The sequence below is a fragment of the Phyllobates terribilis genome, unplaced genomic scaffold (genome assembly GCF_046119375.1).
Source record: "Phyllobates terribilis strain yellow unplaced genomic scaffold, ASM4611937v1 Scaffold_7__3_contigs__length_470593459, whole genome shotgun sequence".
In the NCBI taxonomy this organism is placed as follows: Eukaryota; Metazoa; Chordata; class Amphibia; order Anura; family Dendrobatidae; genus Phyllobates; species Phyllobates terribilis.
In genome coordinates, this window is record NW_027362767.1 from 246,453,702 (window position 1) to 246,471,678 (window position 17,977).

At 45.1% G+C, this 17,977-nt stretch overlaps 1 protein-coding gene across 1 annotated transcript; it reads left to right on the forward strand.

The window, feature by feature from the left end:
* Positions 1-7,743: 7,743 nt before the first annotated feature.
* On the forward strand, positions 7,744-15,032 carry TMEM250 (transmembrane protein 250). The gene is made up of 2 exons (XM_073637792.1): positions 7,744-8,001; positions 14,363-15,032. The coding sequence occupies exon 2, from the start codon at positions 14,495-14,497 to the stop codon at positions 14,912-14,914; it is 420 nt and encodes a 139-aa protein (XP_073493893.1). The 5' UTR covers positions 7,744-8,001; positions 14,363-14,494; the 3' UTR covers positions 14,915-15,032.
* Positions 15,033-17,977: the final 2,945 nt, after the last annotated feature.

Consider the following 17,977-nt stretch of genomic DNA (forward strand, 5'->3'; position numbering starts at 1 on the left):
GGTCAACTGAAAATGATGACAAAATGACTGCTCTCAAAATGAACAAGGCCTGGATTGGCCAAGTCTTCTCAACTCCACCGGATGACAGCAGTGGAACATAAAGGCAATTCAATTTTTTTCTGGTGTATTACCATGGACCCCTTCCCACCCCAAAAGGGTATACGGTTCATGGTTTAATATTTTTCTTAATCTCCTATACCATATCAACAGGGTTATCATGCGGACCTCGCGCCAAATTTTTTGAGAACCACCAGGCCAGCCCTCAGTCATACATTTTGGAGGGCCAGAAGGTGGCCCTCGCACTAATTTTATTTCCAAACTGCTTTCCCTGGAAATGTTGCATTTTAGGCTTGAGGACACTGAGGCTTTCTGCAACCTCATGGCAGCGGCAATCGCTCGGTACTCTGTCCCCAGACACCACTATTTTTCCCGGTTGGCCGTCCCTACCTTACAACAGCATGTGTCCCATAACATCATCCGTGCCCTGACCAACGCAGTTACTGGGAAGGTCCACTTAACCACCAACATGTTGACAAGTGCTTGTGGTAAGGGATGCTCCATTTCCCTAACGGCACACTGGGTGAACCTTGTGGAGGCCGGGATCAAGTCGAACCCTGGGACAGCACACATGCTACCAACGCCAAGTATTGTGGGAGCTAGTTCCATTAGAGTTTCCTCCACTTTCTACACCAGATCCTGCACCCCCTCCTCCTCTTCTCCCCAAATTGTCATCTCTGAGCATGTTGTCCATATCAGTCGCAAGCTGGAAGCACTTCCTCAGTGAAGCGGCAACAGGCTCTGCTGAAACTAATTTGTTTAGGTGACAAACCACACACCGCCGCACAGTTGTGGAAAGGTATAACAGACCAGACAGATCTGTGGTTCTCGCTGGTGAACCTACAGCCAGGCATGGTTGTGTGTGATAATGGCCATAACCTGGTGGTGGCTGTGAAGCTTGGCAACCTCACACACGTACCATGCCTGGCCCACATGCTCATCTTAGTGATTCAGGGTAGCAGAACCAAGGACTGTAATGCAATGAACCCTACCTAAATGTCTTTAATACACTATCCCTAGTCAAGCAGCTAATCCTACACTAATTGCAGCTAAGAGCGGTATTATAGAATAGAATATATTTGAATTAGCCCTGAAAAGGACTGTCAGGTTAATGTTGCACCAGCAGGTACTGTAACGCTATTTAACGCACTGTCCCTTCTGCAGCAGAAACTCTCCCTACACTATTTCAGGTACAATGCACCGCCGAACATAGCATCACCAGATCTTATTTAGACCTGATGACGCCATGCAGCCGGCCAATCACCGTAATGTCAGTAGCCAACATGGCATACGGCATTACCGTAATTGGCAGGCAATCCCCTTATATTTAGTGACTGAAAAATAAGCCGCGAAATGTGGGCGAGGGAATAGAGTTTGGCGCCTGAGTACACAGATACTCAATGAAGTACAGAGAGTCTCAAGCACCAGAATGCTCGATCGAGTACTCAGCAGTGCCGCTCACGCTTGCCCATCACTAATTATTACAAATAAACAGAACAGTATAGTCCGTGACGTCTTGGTCCCAATACCTTAACTGACATATGTCAAACTCTGGCCCGTGGGTCAAATCTGGCCGGCGGAGGGAGTATATTTGGCCCGCGGTGCCTAGCGGGTCCCCAAAGTATATTTGGTTTCCCGCCCAGCATCATAGTTTCACATAGAATCGCATTTTCAACTATATTGGCATCATGGATGTCAGTACAGTTGAAAGCAATGATGGAGGAGGGAATGTCAGCTGATGCTCCCTCTCCCATCATTCTCCCTCCGCGTCTGATATCTCAGCACAGACGGCACAATGACATCATTACATGTCCACTGTCCTGAGATATGTAGAGAATCTGAAGATACCATGAAGAGACGGAGCAGAGGTGAGTATTTATTTTTTTAATGTGGAGCCTATTATACTGTATGGAGGACTATGTGAGGGGCCCATTATACCGTATGGAGGACTATGTGGGGGGCCCATTATACCGTATGGAGGACTATGTGTGGGGCCCATTATACCGTATGGAGGACTATGTGTGGGGCCCATTATACCGTATGGAGGACTATGTGTGGGGCCCATTATACCGTATGGAGGACTATGTGTGGGGCCCATTATACTGTATGGAGGACTATGTGTGGGGCCCATTATACTGTATGGAGGACTATGTGTGGGGCCCATTATACTGTATGGATGACTATGTGGGGCCATTATACTGTATGAAGGACTATGTGGGGCCTATTATACTGTATGGAGGACTATGTGGGGCCTATTATACTGTATGGAGGACTATGTGAGGGACCCATTATACTGTATGGAGGACTATGTGGGGCCCATTATACTGTATGGAGGACTATGTGGGGCCCATTATACTGTATGGAGGACTATGTGGGGCCCATTATACTGTATGGAGGACTATGTGGGGCCCATTATACTGTATGGAGGACTATGTGGGGCCCATTATACTGTATGGAGGACTATGTGGGGCCCATTATACTGTATGGAGGACTATGTGGGGCCCATTATACTGTATGGAGGACTATGTGGGGCCCATTATACTGTATGGAGGACTATGTGGGGCCCATTATACTGTATGGAGGACTATGTGGGGCCCATTATACTGTATGGAGGACTATGTGGGGCCCATTATACTGTATGGAGGACTATGTGGGGCCCATTATACTGTATGGAGGACTATGTGGGGCCCATTATACTGTATGGAGGACTATGTGGGGCCCATTATACTGTATGGAGGACTATGTGGGGCCCATTATACTGTATGGAGGACTATGTGGGGCCATTATACTGTATGAAGGACTATGTGGGGTCCATTATACTGTATGGAGGACTATGTGCGGTCCATTATATTGTATGGAGGACTATGTGGGGTCCATTATACTGTATGGAGGACTATGTGGAGATTACAGTTAGAGAATCATACTGTGATGGAGTCACCATTCTTTGTTGGGGGGGGGGGATTGAGGGAGGGAGCTATAGTAGGGTCATCATACTGTGCGTGTGGAGGAATTTACTGTGGGGGTTTCAGTGTGTTTGGGGGCACTTTTGTTTGCATCATACTTTATTATCTGTATTATTCAAGGTTTTTTACCCTTTGTTATTACATATTTAAATTAGGAGACATGCTTTTTACTGCTGTTACATAGAATAAAATATTAGAATAATATTTTAAGATCTATTAATTAAAATGTATTTTTTTTTTTTTTTTTTTTTTTTTTTTTACACGAAACCCCCTTTAAAGTTTGTTTCCATATGAAAAAGTTCATTGTTATATTTGATAAGTCCTTATGAATACAACTGACTACATTAAAGAAGCACAGAGACAGCTGATGGACATCAATACTACACCAAACTGGATGATGACCCGACTCAAATATATGAGGGAGTTGAAAAAGTCATCAAAAGGTACGTGTACAGATTCCACATACTGTACCTTCTGGACTTCATACCTGAGAATCCCAGGATAGGTATTTTCTATATGCTTCCAAAGATTCATAAACCAGGTAACCCAGGGAGGACAATCATCTCATGGGTGGAAACACTCACTGAAAAAATCTCAGAGTGGGTAGAAAATGTCCTTAAACCGCTGGAAAGGAAGACAGACAGCTATTTACAGGACACCATGGACCTTTTAAGAAAGCTATCTACGATAGGTCCTCTCCCTAAGAGTGTCATCTTAGCCACCATAGACGTGGAATCCCTATATTTAAACATCCCACATGAAGATGGATTAGCCACCTGCCAAATGTTTCTTGAAACTGATGGGATCCCTTCTGAGTCTGTATTGATACTCACCAGATTTATCCCCACACTTCTTCTCTTTCGACTAGAAGCTATATCTGCAGCGCACTGGAACTGCCATGAGCACCAAAATGGCACCCCAGTATGCCAACCTTTTCATGGCGAAACTGGAAAATGACTTTTTAGCATCGTGCTCCATCAAACCCTTGGCCTATTTCCGTTACAATGATGACATCTTAATAATCTGGACTGAGTCTGAACAAGAACTTTAAAATTCCATGACAAATTCAATCGTGTCTGTTCCAGCCCAAGGTACAGGGATGAAAACTTAACCCATCTCAAAAAGACATTTTTAAACCAAGGCTACCACCCCACCTCCATTGATGACCAGATCATTAGAGCCACAAGGATCCCTAGAAGTCAATTACTTCAGTATGGAGGAAAATAATAGTGTTCCTCTGGTGGTGACCTACAACCCACAGCTTGAGGTACTGAGAAAAACTGCTAAAAAAACTTCACCACATCCTACATAAGGATGACTGGCTAAAACAGTATTCAAAGACCCTCCCTTGCTGTGCTACAGGCAACCTGCAAATATAAGAAACATCATGATCCGAAGTTCAATGCCCTCAGATACACCAAGGGGAACTTTTCCTTGCAATGTGAAGAGCTGCAAAACCTGCACCCATGTAGGGACCAAAGACAAGATACAGATTCCCAACATACACCAGGATTATAAGATTCCCAGGACAATCACATGTTCCTCTTCCAATATGGTGCACTTAATTCTGTCCTATTGGGGGTCTCTATGTGGAAGAAACAGGACTGAAACTGAGAGCAAGGATGAGGTCTCATCGCCACACGATTATAGAATAAAAAACCCCGTGTACCAGTGGCCAAACATATCTGTGGTCCAGGACACAACGTCAACAATATGAAAGTTGTCATATTAAAAGGCAACTTTAAATCACAAAAACATCGAAGGGTCTGGGAATACAAACTGATTAGGGTCTTTGATTCCCTCCACACAGGACTAAATCTGTCAGGAGGATTTATGACTCACTACAAAAACTGAGGAATCTGCTCCAAAGACCATGAGGGCACCAGGCCTCTGATCTTACATGGATATTGGGACTATAAAACTTTCACACCACTAATCTAATCCAATTAAGGATTAACTCTCTAAGCTCAGTTTATTTATTTAAGTGTCATTTTATTATGCCATGCCTCTACTTTTTTTTTTTGTGCGTCACCACCACTATCGGGCCAGTTACCACTGTAACTCCGTCACTCTTTAGGCAATACAAGCCGTATTACAGGCCCTAACAGAGGCCTATGATGCCACGCCGTTAGGCTGCAAGTCCCTTATCGATGAGTCACTTTGCACACCCGCCTTTGTCCCCTGAAGCATGGCCCTGGTCCCCTGTGTACTGTACATCTACTCCGGAAGTCACAGCTAACACGAACATCCCTCTTCAATGGCCTGGTCATCTCTCTTGGCTCTGCTCCCTCGGCTCGGATCTCTTAGCTCTGGTCTCTCATTCCTGCTACCCAGCTCTAGTCACAGCTCCACACTTGGGTCTGGTCACTCAAAATGGCAGCCATAACCAAACCTCGCCGCACCATGAGTCTGTACTGCTACACTGCTACAGGTTCAGACTCCGACTCCTCCCATTCACGGCCCTCCTGGGCCTTTTATAGTCATTAACTGCGCCACATCTGTCACATGACCTGGTGTCTCCTCCAATCTCTTCCCCTCAGGAATCAGGCGCTTCGTTATGCAGTTTCTGCTGATGTAATCCATTCCACTTTTCCTTGTCCTACAATATTTGGCCACTAGACAGTGGCGCTGATTTGTGGACATACTGTTCTACATTACATGTGGAAATGTTCCCTTTCTCCATCTCCTTACACATCGTGCGTCTGTGCTTGAACAGCCATTCTGTGCCGACAGAGTCCCCTTAAGTCCCACTTGAAAATGATCCCAATCCCACCTTAAAATGTCTCCTAGCTTCGCAGAACAGCAGAACTGCGGCCCCTTTTGGAGCAGGGCATTTCTAAATTTGTTGGGGCTTTTACAGAATATTTTGTTACACTGACAAATCCTTGATTTTGGCAACTGCACAGAAAGACCATGATGGGGCTGCAAATCAGCACTTGCATCTGCAGGATAATTTAAAGGGAATCTGTCACCCCCTGGGACTTTTCAGACCACTAATATGGGCATACAGGTGATAGGTGGTGAATCTATATATACCTGTATGGCCCTATTAGCGGTCTGAAAGTCCCAGGGGATGACAGATTCCCTTTAAAATTGTAGGATAGAAGATATTTGGGCTGAAAGTTTTTACATTCTGTGATCACCATCAGTACGAGGAGCGAGGCCTCTGGAGGAGTCAGTCCCGGTTCCACCGAGTGATTCTCCATGACGGCAATAGTCAGAGCGAGACCAGTGCAGATCCCGGAGCTGCAAGACGCTGCGTCATCTCTCATTACGCCGGTAACTCTGCACTGAGGTCTCCAGCAAGAATGAATAATTCACAGCAGACACAATGCGACACAGATATTAATGAGTTTCAGACAAATGGCTCTTCACAGATGTAGGAATTCTGTGATTAGACAATAAAAATGATCGGCGGCTCTTAATTTCTTTAACGACTTCTTGATTTCTGAAAGAATAGAATTTATGAAAGGGAAGTGTGCAACAAAATGCCCCAGGACACGCCGGCCGGGAGACAAAGATGTCCCAATCCACCCATTTATCAAAGCTGCAGCCGGCCATAAAGTGCTTGTGTGCCGCGGCCACCACTGAAATGTAATATTACATACAGTATATGGAGAAAAGTATGTGCCCCCCACATCCCACACCTATAGACATAATATGGAGTCGCCCCTCTGCAGATATAATGGCTCCCGCTCTTCTGGGAAGGATTTCTACAAGATTCTGGAGGCGTCTGTGGGAATTTTTTCCCCTTTATCCAGAAGAGCATTTGTGGGGTCAGACCCTGGTGTTGGGGGGAGGCCGGGGTCACAACCTCCATTATAGGAACAGGCTGAGGTCTGGGCTCTGTGCTACCACTCATGTTCTCCCCCACCCCCATGTCTGTATGGAGCTTGTGTACTGGGCGCAGTCATGGGGAACAGAAAAGGGTCTTCCCCCAAACTGTTCCCACAAAGCTGGAAGCTACAATTGTCCACAATGTCTTGTGCTGAAGCATTAAGATTTCCCTTCACTGGGACTAAGAGGCCGAGGCCGCCCCCTGATAACAGCCCATAGTATTATCCTCCTCCACCATCTGTACAGCGGGCACAATGCAGTCAGGGGGTAACGTTCTCCTGGAATCACCAAACCCAGACTCCTCCATCAGACGCCGGAGAGAGAAGTGTGATCCGTCACTGCACAGAACATGTCTCCTCCAGAGTCCAGTGGTGGCGGCTTTACACCACTCCATCCGACGCTCAGCATTGTGCTTGGTGATGTACGGCTGCATGCAGCTGCTCCGCCATGAAGCTCCTGGTGGGGGCGCAGTGTTTGTGCTGATGTTATACCAGAGGAGGTCTGGACTCTGCAGTTATGGGGTCAGCAGAGCGGTGGTGACTTTTCTCCCCTCTGCTCCATACAAGTAGTATCAAATGTCTTTCCTTTTACATTTAGTTGTGGTAAACTATGGCAATATTCAATAATAATGGATTTGCTACAGCAGCCGCCCTGGAGTCCTTACTATATATGAGATCATTGACTTGTCATAAAACTTACAGTATGTCCAAGTAGCCACTAACAGAAAAGGGATTTTGTGGTGTTTTTGACCACAGTGACCAATCAGAAGGCAGGTTGTGTGTGGTCAGTGGAGTAAGCGGAGCTGTGATTGGTTGCGCTGGTCATCACCCTGCAGCCAGGACTGTACATAACAGGGGGGGCGGGGGTTATCAAGCAGGCTCCGCCCCCGTGTACGGGGCTGCACTCTGCTAGAACCAGGCATCTGCGACAGTCACCATGGTAACGGGAGCTCGAGCCTGGTAACCAAGGAAACGGGCCGGTCTCTCGCTCTCGCGATGTTGCTACCCGGAAGCAGGAAGTGAGGGAGCAGTGGTGGTGGGCTGTCTGCCTCATGCAGGGGGCGTGATACCGGCTGCCGGAGCCTGAAGTATGGGGGATGGAGGGACTGGAGGCCCCGGGAACAGCGCGGACACCCGCTTTAAGGGTAAGTTACAGAAGAGAGGACCTCCAGCAGGGGGCGCTGTATAACGAGGCAGCGTGTACGGGGGGGGGAAATTCACCTGCAGGGGGCGCTGTATAACGAGGCAGCGTGTACGGAGGAGAGGGGGGGGGGGGGGGAATTCACCTGCAGGGGCGCTGTACGACGGGGCAGCGTGTGCGGGGGGAGTCACCTGCAGGGGGCGCTGTATAACTGAGCTGTGTGTACATAGGTGTCACATACGCTTTTATCATCTGCAGCGCCATTCACATTAAAATTTACAGCTGTTGATTTCCTTATTAAATGTGGCAGATTAAAGGGGCAGTCCACTACTGTGACAACCCCTTCTAAATCCTTATGTTTCCCTGCCGCAAAATAATAACACTTAGGCCATGGCCCCACTCTCAGTATTTGGTCAGTATTCGGTCAGTATTTTTTCTCAGGAGTGGGAGCCAAAACCAGGAGTAGGTGATAAATGCAGAATTGGTGACTTGTTTCTATTATACCTTTTCTCTGATTGTTCCTCACCTGGTTTTGGCTCCCACTCCTGAGAAAAAATACTGACCGAATACTGATAGTGGGGCCGTGGCCTTATACTTGCCTCCGGTGTCGTTCCAACAGTGGCAGCACTGGCACCCCTGCTATGGTGTGACATGGTCATGTCATGCAATCCCTGCGGTCAATTGGCGCTGGCTTCACTCTCCACTCCTATGCACTTAATTGACATTCAGAGGAAGAAATGAGATTTGCGACTGCTCTCACTTCCTCCAGATGTCTTGATTTGTCTTAAGCAGGAGGGAGTGAAGCCAGCGCCAAGACCGCATGGATCATGTGACAATGTCACGCGATCGCTGGGCGAGCCAGTGCCGACACTGCTGGAACGGCATCGGAGGAGAGTACATTTATTATTTTACTGGGGGGAAAACAGATTTAGAAGGGGTTGTCAGAGATTTAGAAGGGGTTGTCATAGTAGTGGACAACCCCTTTAAGGCTATGTGCACTCAGTCTTTTGTTGAGGCAGTCAAAAGAGTTTTCTAGTGGAACTCCCTTCTTTTGGGAAGTTTTGGATAAGTTTTTGTTTTCCTAAAGCATTTTAGGAAGCAGGTTTTTTTTTTTTTTTTTTTTTTTTTTTTTTTTTTTACAGCCTTTTGATTATGTTCACATTACCCTTAGCGTGAAATTCACATGCTGCAGTGTGGGGATGGAAATTTCCAAACTGTGTGAACTTCAGTTCTGTGCTCACATAATACCGCCATATACTCTACCTATATAATATTTCTATACTGTATTTAAATAATACCCCAATATAAGCGCTACTTTACTACCCCAACTGTGGGAACTAAAAGATGGTCCTGGGAGTTTTGTTTTTATGGGACCATCTTAGTACTCCCTAAAATCCTCCCTGGCAACCATATTGGATATTTGAAATTTATATTATCTATATTTACATATTATTGTAATGTCATCTACTAGGAGCTGCGCCTTGTTTTTTGGCATCTGTAAAAATGTAAAGCAGCATCATGTCACCATTTAGGTGATGTTCACACGTAGTTTTTAGGAGGTGCACAATTCCTATGAGTTTTCCAATGAGAACCGTTCAGGAAACTGCCCTTTGTGGAGAAATTTTTCCTTTCCTGAAGTAGTTTTGAAGAAGTTTTTTACCCTGAAGTGTTTTTTGCAACCTTTTAATTGCACAGTGCTTGGTACAGTGGGTTTGGAAAGCATTCAGACCTCCCTTCAATTTTTCACTCTTTGTTTCATTGCAGCCATTTGGTAAATTCTAAAAAGTTCATTTTTCCCTCATTAAAGTACACTCTGCACCCCATCTTGACTGAAAAAAAAAAAACAAATGCAGAAATTTTTGCACATTTATTAAAAAAAAACCTGAAATATCACATGGTCATAAGTATTCAGACCCTTTGCTCAGTATTGAGTAGAAGCCCCTTTTGAGCTAGTACAGCCATGAGTCTTCTTGGGAATGATGCCACAAGTTTTTCACACCTGGATTTGGGGATCCTCTGCCGTTCTTCCTTGCAGATCCTCTCCAGTTCCGTCAGGTTGGATGGTGAACGTTGGTGGACAGCCATTTTCAGGTCTCTCCAGAGATGCTCAATTGGATTTAAGTCCGGGCTCTGGCTGGGCCTGTCAAGAATGGTCACAGAGTTGTTCTGAAGCCACTCCTTAGTTATTTTAGCTGTGTGCTTAGGGTCATTGTCTTGTTGGAAGATGAACCTTCGGCCAAGTCTGAGGTCCAGAGCACTCTGGAAGAGGTTTTCATGCAGGATATCTCTGTACTTGGCCACATTCATGTTTCCTTCAATTGCAACCAGTCGTCCTGTCCCTGCAGCTGAAAAACCTCCCCATAACATGATGTTACCACCACCATGTTTCACTGTTGGGATTGTATTGGGCAGGTGATGAGTAGTGCCTGGTTTTCTCCACACATACCGCTTAGAATTGTCACCAAAAAGTTCTGTCTCATCAGACCAGAGAATCTTATTTCTCATAGTCTGGGAGTCCATGTGTTTTTGAGCAAACTCTATGCGGGCTTTCTTATGTCTTGCACTGAGGAGAGGCTTCCGTCGGGCCACTCTGCCATAAAGGCCCGACTGGTGGAGGGCTGCAGTGATAGTTGACTTTGTGGAACTTTCTCCCATCTCCCTACTGCATCTCTGGAGCTCAGCCACAGTGATCTTGGGGTTCTTCTTTACCTCTCTCACCAAGGCTCTTCTCATACGATTGCTCAGTTTGGCTGGACGGCCAGGTCTAGGAAGACTTCTGGTGGTCCCAAACTTCTTCTATTTAAGGATTATGGAGGCCACTCTGCTCTTAGGAACATTGAGCAATGCAGAAATTCTTTTGTAACCTTGGCCAGATCTGTGCCTTGCCACAATTCTGTCTCTGAGCTCCTTGGGAAGTTCCTTTGAGCTCATGATTCTCATTTGGTCTGACATGCACTGTGAGCGGTGCAGTCTTATATAGACAGGTGTGCGCCTTTCCAAAAAAAAGTCCTATTAGTTTAATTAAACACAGCTGGACTCCAATGAAGGAGTAGAACCATCTCAAGGAGGATCACAAGGAAATGGACAGCATGTGACTTAAATATGAGTGTCTGAGCAAAGGGTCTGAATACTTATGACCTTGTGATATTTCAGTTTTTCTTTAATAAATTTGCAAAAATTTTTACTTTTTTTTTTTTTTTTTTTTCAGTCAAGATGGGGTGCAGAGTGTACTTTTATGAGAAAAAAAATAAACTTTTCCTATAGAAACGAATAGAAAGAACTTTTGCAAGGTGTTTCGAAGGTGTTTTTCAGGAAGATTTTGGAGCAGTGACTGCACCGGCAGAATAGTGAGTGCAGCTCTGGAGTATAATACAGGATCAGTAATGTAATGTATGTGCACAGTGACTGCACCAGCAGAATAGTGAGTGCTGCTGTGGAGTATAATACAGGATGTAACTCAGGATCAGTACAGGATAAGTAATGTAATATATATATACACAGCGACTGCACCAGCAGAATAGTGAGTGCAGCTCTGGAGTATAATACAGGATGTAACTCCGGATCAGTAATGTAATGTATGTACACAGTGACTGCACCAGCAGAATAGTGAGTGCAGCTCTGGAGTATAATGCAGGATGTAACTCAGGATCAGTACAGGATAAGTAATGTAATGTATGTACATAGTAACTGCACCAGCAGAATAGTGAGTGCAGCTCTGGAGTATAATACAGAATGTAACTCAGGATCAGTAATGTATGTACACAGCTCTGTGGTATAATACAGGATATACACACACGTGGTCAAAATTGTTGATACCCCTCATTTAATGAAAGAAAAACCCACAATAGTCACAGAAATAACTTGAATCTGACAACAGTAACAAATTAAAATTTTCTGAAAATGAACAAATGAAAGTCAGACATTGCTTTTCTGCTTACACAGAATTTAAAAAAAAATAAACTCATGAAATCGGCCTGGACAGAAATGATGGTTCTTCTTAACTTAATATTTTGTTGAACAACCTTTTGAGGCAATCACTGCAATCAAACGATTCCTGTAATTCTGCATCTCCCTGGCAGAAAAAACGCATGCGGATTTTACATGCGTTTTTCCTGCCAGGTAGAAGCGTTTGCCAAGCGTTCTTCACATGCATTTCTGCATGCGGGTTGACAAGCAATTTTAGCATCACTTGGAAAGTGCTTGACAACTTGTTCACACTATATAAATCCATTCAACCGGCATGGATTTATATAGTGTGACCAAGTTAGTTAAAAAAAATATATATAAAAATGGTAAAAAAAAAAACAAAAACAAAACACATTATACTCACCTTCTGATGGCCCCCAGTCTCCTTCTCCGATGCCTCTGGTCTTCCCGGTGTATCGCGGTTTAGTAAAAAGGACCTGCTATGATGTCATTTAGTCATGTGACGGGTCACATGACTAAATGATGTCATGGCAGGTCCTTTTAGTCCATCACGAGCTGCTGGGGAGCCAGGACGCACCGGAGAAGGGGACCATCAGAAGGCGAGTATAATGTTTGGGGTTTTTTTTATTTTAATTTTTTTTTACAGGTACTATGGTACCCGGGTCTGGAGGAGAGTCTCCTCTTCTCCAGACCCGGGTACCATCCGTACATTGAATCGCTTAATATCCGCATGTGCACATGTAGTCATGCGGATATTAAGCGATTCAATGCAAGTCAATGGCGGCGATTACGCTGCATGTCCGCAAAATAATTGGTTGTTCTGCGGATTTTTCCGCAATGATAATCTGCAGCGGAAACTTCCGCAGCATGTGCACAGCACATTCTTATTATCATTGGTGAACATAGACCTACTAACAAGCGTTTTTTAAGCGTTTCTGCAGCGGAATTGCCGCTGTGGAAACTCTTAAAAAATGCATAGTGGGCACACAGCCTAACTGTCAATGAGACTTCTGCACCTCTCGACAGGTATTTTGGCCACTCCTCATGAGCAAACTGCTCCAGTTGTCTCGTGTGTGAAGGTTGTCTTTTCCAGGCGGCAGGTTTCAGCTCTTTCCAAAGATGCTCAATAGGATTTAGGTCAGGGCTCATAGAAGCCACTTCAGAATAGTCCAATGTTTTCCTCTTAACCATTCTTGGGTGTTTTTAGCTGTGTGTTTTGGGTCATTATCCTGTTGCAAGACCCATGACCTGCGACTGAGATCAAGCTTTCTGACACTGGCACATTTCGCTCTAGAATCCCTTGATAGTCTTGAGATTTCATTGTACCCTGCACAGATTCAAGACACCCTGTGCCAGATGCAGCAAAGCAGCCCCAGAACATAACAGAGCCTCCTCCATGTTTCACAGTAGGGACAATCTTCTTTTCTTGATATGCTTCATTTTTCCATCTGTGAACATAGAGCTGATGTGCCTTGCCAAACACTTCCATTTTTGTCTCATCTGTCCATAGGACATTCTCCCAGAAGCTTTGCGACTTGTCAGCATGTAGTTTGGCAAATTCTAGTCTGGCTTTTTTATGATTTTTTTTTTTTTTTTTTTTCCCAACAATGGTGTTCTCCTTGGTTGTCTCCCACTTTGGATCAAATAACGACGGATGATGTGATCTGACACTGATGTTCCTTGAGCTTGAAGTTCACCTTTAATCTCTTTAGAAGTTATCCTGGGCTCTTTTGTTACCATTCGTATTATCCATCTCTTTGATTTGTCATCAATTTTCCTCCTGCCGCCACGTCCAGGGAGGTTGGCTACAGCCCCGTGGATCTTAAATTTCTGAATAATATGTGCAACTGTAGTCACAGGAACATCAAGCTGCTTGGAGATGGTCTTATAACCTTTACCTTTAACATGCTTGTCTATAATTTTCTTTCTAATCTCCTGAGACAACTCTTTCCTTTGCTTCCTCTGGTCCATGTTGAGTGTGGTACACACCATGTCACCAAACAGCACAGTGAGTATCTGTAGCCCTATATACAGGCCCACCGACTGATTACAGGATTGTAGACACCTGTTATGCTAATTCTTGGACACAACTTGATTTAATATGTCCCTTTTGTCACATTATTTTCAGGGGTACCATCATTTCTGTCCAGGCCTATTTCAGGAGTTTAATTTTTTTTTTTTTTTTTTTAATTCTGTGGAAGCAGAAAAGCAATGTCTGACTTTCATTTGTTCATTTCCATAGATTTTTAATTTATTATTACTTTTGTCAGATTAAAGTCATTTCTGTGACCATTGTGGGTTTTTCGTTCATTAAATGAGGGGTACCAACAACTTTGACCACATGTGTAGCTCAGGGTCAGTACAGGACATGTATATATGCACACAATAACTGGGCCAGCAGAATATAGAGTCAGTGACTTGGCTTGTTTTGTTTGCAGGTATCCTCAAGTCTAGTTTCCGGGCCGGCCATCCAGGATTCCTTCTCCTTCTGGTCTCAGCACAAACTTCCATCCTTGTGATATGATCCGACCACGACCTCCCATGAGACTCTACAAGAGGTGGGGTCCCCAATGCCTGTGATCCCTATTCCCCGCCGTGTTCGATCCTTCCACGGCCCTCACACCACCTGCTTGCATTCTGCCTGCGGCCCGGTCCGCACTACGCATTTGGTGCGCACCAAGTACAACAACTTTGACATCTACCTGAAGTCCAGATGGATGTACGGCTTCATCCGCTTCCTGCTGTACTTCAGCTGCAGCCTTTTTACTTCCATCCTCTGGGTGGCACTCTCTATCCTGTTTTGCCTTCAGTATCTGGGCATCCGAGTATTCCTGCGCTTCCAATACAAACTGTCCATCATCCTGCTGCTGCTGGGGCGGAGGCGGGTCGACTTTAGCCTCATGAACGAACTGCTTATTTATGGGATCCACGTAACCATGCTGCTCGTCGGTGGACTGGGGTGGTGTTTTATGGTGTTTATAGATATGTAAATATATGCATGCGGATGGGAAACGATGTTCCTTGGCAGGTTGAGTACGAGTCGGTCTTGTTTTCCCTTTATTTATCAATGCAAGAGTAGTCTTTTTTTAATAAAGGCATGTAAATACACGTCAAGATGTCGGCAGCGTGTGGAGCAGGCAACGTCAATCAAGATAAAGGTCTTAATAAGGAATATTAATCACATTTTTTCCCACTCTCATATCTGATGTATTCAGGCAAGAAGGTGCTCTTGTCCAGGAGCAGAACTACTGTGGAAAGGCTTAAAGGGGTTGTCCAGGAATAGCAAAACATGGCTGCTATGCTACAGGTATATGAGGAGAACTGCACAGGCGGTTGTCCGAAAATGCTTCATCCTGTCTTGCCCAAGTAAACCTGACCTCAAAAATAGAGAATTACACAGAATGAATCAACATAAAAAAGTTGAGGAACTTTTGTAAATATATTACATCCCTTATTCAGAGTTACAGCCGGCACTGTGCCTCAAGAGCTGCATTCAAAATTCTGCTGGTTGTCTTTGGAAATAGTTGACAAACTCATTTTTAGACACAACTCTGACACAAACTCTTGACAGTTTTCCATGATCTCCTCTCCTTGTTGTTATTCCTGTCACTTTAAAAAGGAAGTTATCCGGCCACATCCAGGGCAGCTCATTTCCAGTAGTCACGATGTTACGACCGCACACCGCCGAAACGTCATGTCGGGGAGCCCTTTTCTTCTTTTTGGAAATAAGCTGCCACTAGAGACCTCTGGCAGTGGCTTACTCTCGTTTCCGAGTGTGCAGGTGTATGGCAAGTTGTTTGTTTTTGTTTAAAGGGATAACTCTCAGCCGAATGGGCCGTTGCCATGTGGCAATATTTAGCGCCCGTCTCAGTAGATGCCATTGCCCTCCATACTACATGCTCTAAAGTCACCAAAAAGGCCACACTTGAACAGGGGTAGGACATGGTCTTCTTGAATTTAATAGGAGCCAACCAGGTCAGAAGAGATATGGCAGGTCTACCATAAAGTTTTCACCGTTTGATAGATATCCCCCTAGATAGTTCTCCATAGGCCATGCTCCTTGGTGTTCGTGCTTGTTCACACAGTGACGCTGATGGACTATATTTGGATTCCATCATGTAGACCCCTCCTGGGGAAATAGTAGGACTGATGGCACACAGAGGCATACAGCAAAGTCTAGAGTGGGATAAACAACCCTACGACATGGCGTTTCCATACACAAAACATTATGGGTGGAAATCATCAAGACATTCGGGAATGGAGAATTAGCCCAGAAGGGCCACAGACACCAAAAGTAGTTTGACCCGCTCCTTAACCAAGCCCATCACCCAGGACCCTCGTCTTGTAAATGTGATGTAGCAATCTTGATGACTTCATATAAATGCTCTATAAGACAGGTGGTGCTCGAAGGCAAGAGGAAACATTAGCTGGTATGCCAAGGGTTACAGGGAAAACCATAAATCTTTCCGCACCCGGCGTACCATCTGACTTATGGAAATAAAAGCCTTAATGAAATTTTATGAAAAATCCATACTGCAGGTCAGCGCTAGCAGATTAAATGTGCAGTACAAACCGACATAGCGTGCAGGTTAACGCAGGGCCAGAACGGGGAAGGCTGCTGGGCTCGCGTCGGCGGCAGCAGCTGCTAATCCCGGGGTGTAATGGCGGAACGTCTGTATGCTTTACACGTTTCATTACAGCATTTTGGGGGACGGAGAGAAAACAAAACTACTTTTTGTTTGGGGGCAGACTAAGGGGATTTGGGAAGGAGATCGCAGAGTTGTGTCTACCCACGGTGGCCCATCAATCAGCTGATGGCAGCAGGTTGAGATTCATAAATCTCTGAAAGGTTGGATTAGTTTTTGTATCCTCCAATATATAAGACCAAAGATGGTTCTGGGACCCCCACCGACACTGAGAATGGGGGTCCTAAAGTGCCGTGTCAATTGTTTCGCTTCTCCAATAGACCTTTGCACTGCAACCATTCTTGTGTTCAGTAGTTGGACCCCACATTTATAACCTATCTAGAGTTGCTTTTGATTGGAAACCCCCTTTAAGAAATTGCTGCAGCTGTAAGTGATTGCTGTAATCGAGGACAGGAACCAAACTGCACAAGTTAATCTTTCCTGTAGCTCCCCTAAAGGAAGAATGGGGAATTACATAGCTTCCAAAGAGATCAATTGCCTGTCTATATGTGCCCAGTCCTCCAGGGACACACTTTGTAGCTACTGTGACAAATTTGAGGGTCCTAAATTTGGGACCCTCTATTACCTCTTTACAATACTCATTTTCCCTGTGGAACTGCCTAGCCTTCATTCATTTGGTCACTAGTCAGGACCCACGCTTACTATACGACTCCACATCCATGTGTCACTCTCCTTGATGTACGACCACAGGTCTCCCAACCAGAACCATGCAGCCTCATAGGCTGTCCAGTCCATGGTACTGGCGACCCACAGATGTGTGAATCCCAAGTTAAGAAGTACTTGGGGATGGCAGACCTGTTGCTTTTGAATTGGTGCTCTTACCCACTGAGCCAGCTCATTCATTTTACGTTTTCCTCTGCGGTCTTGTGTCTCGAAGCGAATATGTTTCTGCAGCGGAGAGATCCCTTGATATATGGAGCAGGAATTGCCTTTTAATTACCTTGAACTTTAGCTGACAATTTTTTTACTGAGTGTCCGGCGAGTGTTTAACAAGCTCTCCGGGTCTCAGAAATGATGCGTCGCGCTGCAGCTCCTCGCTCCTACAACAATATTTCACATTTCCTCAATGTTCTCTAAAATGACGACATCTCACATTATTTAACGGCAGGTGTGTCCCGGGCCTCGATCGCCATGGCAACTGTAAACGTGAGCGCCCCAATTTATAGAGACCATGGTGCAGTAGTCATGTGGACCAGCCGTGATTGAAGGGCATTAGGTAAATCTTAAAACCCTTCTCTGGCTGCATTTTTTTTTTACAAAGTGCTTTAATCACCCTCCCCAGGTCAAACGGTCTGCTACTTTCTGCAGCACTTAGTGACTTGTGCTGTCATCTCGGCAGAGCCGCCA